The sequence below is a fragment of the Triticum aestivum genome, chromosome 2A (genome assembly GCF_018294505.1).
Source record: "Triticum aestivum cultivar Chinese Spring chromosome 2A, IWGSC CS RefSeq v2.1, whole genome shotgun sequence".
NCBI classification, from domain to species: domain Eukaryota; kingdom Viridiplantae; phylum Streptophyta; class Magnoliopsida; order Poales; family Poaceae; genus Triticum; species Triticum aestivum.
Window position 1 is genome coordinate 20,703,203 of NC_057797.1, and position 7,804 is coordinate 20,711,006.

General features: G+C 44.6%; 1 protein-coding gene across 1 annotated transcript; it reads right to left on the reverse strand.

Moving 5' to 3' along the window:
* Positions 1 to 3,236: 3,236 nt before the first annotated feature.
* On the reverse strand, positions 3,237 to 7,804 carry LOC123187108 (uncharacterized). Its single transcript, XM_044598884.1, has 4 exons — positions 7,664 to 7,804; positions 7,455 to 7,568; positions 3,922 to 7,022; positions 3,237 to 3,757 (listed from the first exon to the last, which is right to left on the reverse strand). Exons 2-3 carry the CDS (start codon positions 7,467 to 7,469, stop codon positions 4,428 to 4,430), a joined length of 2,610 nt encoding a protein of 869 aa, XP_044454819.1. The 5' UTR covers positions 7,470 to 7,568; positions 7,664 to 7,804; the 3' UTR covers positions 3,237 to 3,757; positions 3,922 to 4,427.

Sequence of the window (7,804 nt, forward strand, 5' to 3'; positions counted from 1 at the left end):
TCTTCCTCCTCCTTCCCTCCTTCTCCTTCTCCGAATAGGAAAGAAGGGAGTCCTACTCCCGGTGGGAGTAGGACTCCCCTTGGCGCGCCTCCGCTAGGCCGGCCGCCCCCTCCCCCTTGGCTCCTTTATATACGGGGGCAGGGGGGCACCCTAGAACATACAATTGATCAATGTGATCGTTTCTTAGCCGTGTGCGGTGCCCCCCTCCACCATATTCCACCTCGGTCATATTGTTGCAGCGCTTAGGCGAGGCCCTGCGATAGTAGTACATCAAGATCGTCACCACGCCGTCGTGCTGACGGAACTCTCTCTCCCCGGAGCTTTGCTGGATCGGAGCCCGAGGAGCGTCACCGAGCTGTACGTGTGTCAAGAACTCGGAGGTGCCGGAGTAACGGTGCTTGGATCGGTCGGATCGGGAAGACGTACGACTACTTCCTCTACGTTGTGTCATCGCTTCTGCTTCGGTCTACGAGGGTACGTAGACAACACTCTCCCCTCTCGTTGCTATGCATCACCATGATCTTGCGTGTGCGTAGGAAATTTTTTGAAATTACTACGTTCCCCTACAGGGCAAACTTATGTCATATGGAGGCCGACTAATTCTCATCAATTCGGTGCTCACGAGTATGCCAATGTTTCTCTTGTCCTTCTTCGAGGTACTAGTAGGGGTACATAAAAGACTAGACTTCAATTAATCACGTTTTTTCTGGCAGAGTGATGATTTATAACCAAAATACAGACTTGCCAAATGGGATATTATTTGTAGGCCAAAATACCAAGGTGGTCTTGGCATTGAAAATTTAGAGGCGAAGAACAGATGCCTTCTCAGCAAGTGGATGTACAAGCCATCTAAAGTGACCGATGCCACATGGGCTCAGATTCTGCATAATAAGTACCTTCATTCTAAAACCTTATTCCAGGTGAGGGTCAGACCAACCGATTCACCATTTTGGAAAGGACTGATGAGAGTGAAATCAGCCTTCTTCCATAGGACAAAATTTATCGTTGGTAATGGTACTTCCACGAGATTCTGGGAGGATACGTGGCTAGGGGAGACACCTCTAGCTATCCAATATCCTTCTCTTTATAATATTGTTCAGCGTAGAGATACTTACGTTGCAACACTATTACAGTCCAATCCTCTCAATATTCAATTCAGGAGGACTTTAGCGGGAAACCATTGGGAAGCTTGGCTCCATCTTGTGAGAAGATTGATGGATATTCATCTTTCTCAACAGCCAGATCAGTTGCACTAGAAACTAACCAAGAATGGAGTGTTTTCGGTAAAATCCATGTATTTGGATATTATCAACTCTGGCTCTATCCCTCGATCTGTGCATATTTGGAAAGTCAAAGTGCCCTTAAAAATTCAAGTGTTCATGTGGTTTGTGCACAAACAAGTCATTCTCACTAAGGACAATTTGGCAAAACGTAACTGGACAGGATCTCGAAGATGTAGCTTATGTGCTCATGATGAATCTATCAAACACATCTTTCTTGATTGTCCATTGACCAAAATATTATGGCGGTCTGTTCATATAGTGTTTAACATTACTCCTCCAAATAGCACCCACACATTATTTAGGACGTGGCTAAATGGAGTTGAGACAGAAATAGCAAAACAAATCCGTGTAGGAGTATGTGCTTTATTATGGGCTATATGGAACTGCAGGAACAATTTGGTTTTTAACAGAACAACACATACTCATTTCTTGTAGGTTATTTTCCGGGGCACTACATTGATCCGTATGTGATCGCTACTCACTCCGCCGGATGCCGGGGAGCGTATGGTTACACTGGGTCTATCCGTTGGGAGACGGTAGTGCGGGTTATCTTCAACCGGTTTGGATGACGGTCATGTAATAGGATAGGTGTTTAGTTTCCTTTCTATATTTATTCCGCCGGTTGTGACTATCCCGTTTTCATATTTTTAGCTCTCTGTGAGCCCTTTTGCTTTTTGAGACTTGGCGTCTTTGTTGAACTGTTTACTTATTAATAAAATGGCCGCATGCATCTTTCTAATGCAGAGGCCGGGGGATAACCTCCTTTTCGAAGAAGAAAAAAAGATATGTATGCATAATGATTCGGGTTGGTACCTTGATAAATTGCGGCGCTGGCAGAAGCTAGATAGACCACAGAAGCAATGTAGACCGACGAGGTGCACAAGGAATATGGATATAGCTTCGCTAGCTAGCAAGTAAATGAAACGGAGCTGGCATTCCTTGCGTCTGCTTTGCACGGATTTTTCTTTGTGAATTGTCTCTCTAAATAAAAGCTGTGAATTCCTTGCTTCACAGACACCACATCCATCATGTTCTTCGCTTGTTGGGCTTGAAGATACACATGGATTTAAAGGTAAAGATAAAAATAGAATGTTACTTTGTTGCTTGTCATCCCGTCAGTTAACCAAGTTATGTATCAGGCTATATCTCGTCAATCTTGAGTTGCAGAAAATGACGTTTTGGCCACTGAGACTACATCTGAAACATAAATCTAATTAACTAATTTCTATATTTTTTCGCGGAAACTGATTTCTATTTGCATGTACTTACATCATTTTCATGCCAAAAACTGCATTTTGGCCACATATTTTTTATCACAGTTGTAACTTGCACTGCCGATTGTTAAAAACAAACCGGACCCGGTACCGTTATCATAAAATTCAAACCTGGCATTAAAGAAGAGAAGCCGGGCAAATGAAGCATTGAGTTTTGCTGGCCATTTTGTCTTGAACATGGTCGAAGTTGCCACTGTAGATTTTAGATGCACCACATTCCCATATGGAGAGCTGATCGGCGCCACTTATCTGAATCTGTTGCAGAAATCGTCTGAATTTGTCGAAAGGTCACGAAGACACACGTCGGTGGTTGCCCCTCGAGGTGCTGCGGGGGGCAAATGAAGATATGGATAAGAACAAGGATTCCATACTGCTACTACTTTCCTGCCATGTGTGTACTGGTTCTGGTTGTCAACACCTCCAGTCTTGCTAACTTCAGAGTTGCCTAAGCCACATCTGCTACAGCCAATAGGACCTAGAATTAATCAGTTAACTGCTTGTGGATTATTATCTACTCTAATCCAAGTCTAAATCTAGTTAGTACAAAGGAACGGTTTCCAGTAATAGCCAGTCAAGAAAAAATTGATCCAAATTCTACAAGTTTATACGATCAGCGCAGAACAAAATAAAAAGCTTTTTTTTTCGAAAAGGAGAACAAAATAAAAAGCTACAGTTTATATATGATGACACACACGAATCACCATTTGTATACAAGTCCAAGGAATTGCTTAGCATTACAATAATCAGTCCGTAGCTGACAAATCACACACCGAAACAAACAAATGGAGAGCAGCAGCATAGCAACAGCATGAGCAGGCAGGTCGCTCATGCAGCACAGGCTGAATGCCCTCTCTTATTTATTTCTCTCAAAGCTTGTACCATGCATGCATCATCTATCCAACAAGATGATGCATACTTACTTTGACGCTTATATGGCTTTCATTGAGCAAAGCTGAGCAAATTAAACAAGATCAAGACAAACCAAACCAAATCAAATCAAACTGAACTGGAAGACGCACCACCACACCATGGCAATGCAGATGCAGATTTCACACCACCACACAGACCAATCAAGCAGCATGAAGTAAGGCAACAACACACACAAACGTGCACTCCAGAGAAAGCTTCTGCTAATTAAGCACCGTAGCACCATAGGGTCTACATGCCTGTAGCGCTCGAATCATGGAAGGAATTGTTTACCTACAATGAAGCATAACAAATCGTTGATGAGAAGATTGATTCCTTAAACATACATAGTATCAGAATCCAGAAATAGACTAGTACAGATAGAATGGTAAAAGTAAGTTGGCTAGCACACTAACTAAGTTATTAATGAAAGGAGACATGGACCAAACATATCTTACCTGAGTACGGTGCCTCTTGGCAGGTGGGCTTTCTTGTAGTATCGCGAGTGGCGTGGTTCATAGAGCGAAGGGTCGTGTTTTGCCTCGAGACCGTCCCACTTCAGGTTGTCCCACCAGTCCTTCTCACAGTCCACCTTAGGCCGCTTCCTGGCGCTGCCGCTGACGGCCGGCAGGCGGCTAAGGCCCCAGCAGCCCCTGACCTTGACGGTCTCAAGGTTGGGTGCGGACATCCTGCTCCCACAGATGCCCTGTAGAGTGGAGAGCTGGTACAGGTGGATGTGCCTTAGCTTGGGAAATCTTATAATTTCCCGCTTCTGTTGGCGCTTAGGGTCCAAAGGGAAGACTTCCTTCAGATCACCGCAGCACACGATCTCAAGCGTCTCCAGGCTAGGTAGGGTGTCCATATGCTCAGACAAGGGAAGCACATGTATGAGCCTGGGGCAATAGTCCAGGTGCAATAATACTAGGTCTTCGAAGGATCCTCCGCTTGGTTGGTATATTGTACTCTAGTTCCAGATGTAGCACGCCATAGGGAGCTGAGATGCCCAGAATGTAGACAGGGACCAAAAGGTGATCTGATCACTACTTAGTTGGGGAGTGGCAAAGACAGAGCATAGCTTGGGGCACCTCTCAACTCTGCACCATTTAAGCCACCTCCACCTTGCACCTTGTGGGCTCGGAACGCAAGTGATGGAGGAGCTATCATGCACATACAACATCCCTGCATTATCACACATCAAAACAGGAGCTAAAGCAACACTAGTACTGATTCTTTGAGTGTTGTGTTGTTGCTGTAATGATCCTCTCTCCATCTTCTCTTCATCTTGCATGTGGAAGTACCAGTCTTGAAGACTTGGAGTAGGAATAGGTGGGCAAGCCCACATCCAGCTGGTCACACCTTTGATAGCACTGACAGCTTGCGGTTCTTCTTGAAAGACATCACTTGCATATAAGTATTGAGCAAACTGCTGCTGGCTCCCGATGCCTTGAGCAACTTCAGGGCGACCAACAGCAGCTCCACTGGCAGGAGATGAATCAATCTCCAAGTATACAAAGTTTCTCTTAATTTCTAGCTGAAAGGGCAGAAGCGACCACATGAGCCTTGCATCCGCAACAGATATGTACCAATTGAAGTCAAAAGATCCAATTCGCCTGGTGCCTAATGGTGAAGCCCCAAATGTAAGGATAGATGATGATCCTGCAGTAGGACTAGCCTCCTTGATCTTCTCTTCCCAATTATTCTGGCTAGGTGATGCGGATTGGACGGTGCTGATCTGCAACTTCTCCAAAACCCATCTCCTTTTATCTTCTGGTGGCCATAATATTGCACGGAGCTTCTCACAGCCTAGCAACATGAGACGCTTGAGGTTTCGAGCTTCCACTTCTCTGAGGTTAAGGGTTTTCAATGCTGTGCCTGAGAGGTCCAGCTCCTCCAGGGTCCCCAAATTCCCTTTGAGAAGTATATTCTTCAACTGAGAACAACCCCGGAAGGAGATGCTAGATATCTTGGCAGCACTAGCACCACTATTGATGAAGTTAACTGACTCGAGCAATGGGGGTAACATGAAAGGGGCGACTTGTTCCAATTCAGCACAACTCTCAAGGCTGACTGTCTTCAGGAGACTTGCCTTGGACAAGTTGAGGAGTGATGCACCATTATTTTTTATGATGTCTTGTGAATGAATTGTGACTGTGTTGGCTGTTACTCGAAGTATGACAAGGCTAGGAATATCACCACACAAATCGCTTATGCTCCAATGCTTGACTCCCGCCACATTCAACTCCTTGAGGTCAGTCATTAAACTCATCATCTTTTCCGACAGAGGCCAGTACCAATCTGTATACCTCAGAACCAGCACCAATAGCTTCTGGAAACATGACATGTCTTCATTCTGGCTTGGATGCTCGTCATCATCTGTGGTATTTGTGCAATGGTCCAGATGGAGCAATCTTAGTTGGGCACAATGGACGAAGGGAGGAGATGTAAAACTAAAGGTGCAGCGAGAGAGATGTAATACACGCAGCTTGCTGTTTTCTGGATGTTGGAACATGTTAACTGGCAACATTGGTATTGCATTTGTTGGTGATTCATCTGCATACAAGAAGAAGGATGTCACCACAGGATCCAGCACAGTATCACTCCATCCAGGTTCTTTGTGTGTGACGTAAACCCAGCGATCATCATCAATATCATTGTTTCTCATAAGCAAATCGTCCAAATAAATTGCATCGTCCGGGTTCCTCCCCACCCAATCTAAGTACATGTTCCTCTGCAGCGAATTGCCAATTTCCCATGCTGATGTATTGCCTTGGCCCTGTATAATCCCATCACAGACCCAATAATTCGGTCCATGGGTGTAAAAGTCCAGACCTGTAGCAGAGGTGATTCTTCTTAGTAACCATGCATACATGGCACACTGCTGGACTACCTTGTGGTTCAGGTAGCCAGGCTCCGCAATCCTCGTGCGGTTGACGACCTCCTCGGCCTCTTCACGCACTACGAGATCCTGCAATTCTTCCTCACGTCCAGGAGAGGGATTGAGAAAAACATTAGTCTGCACACTCCATTTTTCCAATTCCCCGTCATCTAGCACGAGACCAAGCCGAAACCTCCCACGCCAGGTCCACAACACTTTGTTCCTCAAGAATGGTATTGCTGGGACACCACACTCATAGAAATCAATGTATCTGCTACTCCCATTGTGAAAAATCACCACAAATCTACTGCTAGCAAGCTTTTCAAATATCTCCCTTCTGATATCTGATATCACCCCTCTAGAGTCTTCATCTTTCCCTTTGAAATCATCATCTGCGTCGCACTGATCAAAGATGGCCATCACAGAATGCGGAAGATCCAGCTCCTCCGCTACTTCCTTTTGCAGGGCCCTCATGCTTTTCCACACCGAACAGTCCACATGAATAACCTTGTCAAACTTTGATTTTGATGATTTCAGACGTTGAGCTACTGCCCTGAGTGCCGCTGATGCCCCACATCCATGCCAACCATTGAAGTAGATCATATTTCCTTTGCTTGTATCCTCCAAAACATCAATTATCTCTCCTACTGCAGCATCGATGTTTTTTGCCTGGATCTCAATGTCCTGCAATGTTCAACAAGGATAGCATGAAATGAGTTCTGTCAGCTTTAGCTTTATTTCTCTAAGTCTTCCATGGCAAACCATCAGGCGCGTCATAACTAGAAGTTTTAATTACTAACACAAGTATGTGTGTGCATATATAGGGAAGCAGTGATCAAGTGTGTGTATATACATAAAACATGGTCACTGCCCGAGTGTGCAAATAATTAAGTACCAAAGACCCCGGTAAATCTGCTATAAATTTTCAAACTTCAAATGCTAGCAGACAGCACATGTAAAATAAAAAAGGAAAATAGTTGACACAAGGAATGACCTATTTAATTCTTGTCTGCACAACAACTGAAGATCCCAGTTGAGCTCCTTAGCTAAAGAAATCAAGCAAGTCACAGATCTACAGCATTAACCACCTTTAGATTGAGGTGTGTGATGGATTACCTCCAGTCCAGACATAGTGAATCAAATCAATCCTTCAAGTGCCAGCAACTATGTTTGGAATATCTAACCCATGGTCAATCTGCAGAAATCTCTGGATCTAATTCTCTTCCTTTCCTGACATGCACAAGACCGACACAAGCATTTGGACAAGTTACAACCTGATGCCTTGTTAAAAGAAGACTTGCATATATAGCGATTGGTAAGTTTACCTTGATCAATTGGCACAAGCGTAGATACAGTACACAAGCAAACTAGACCGTGGGTTAGGAAACTGGAAGTTGCATGCAGAGTTATGCTTCAGATAGCAAGGTATGGGAAACGGCCATGCAGAAGCATACCCAGTAGCAACA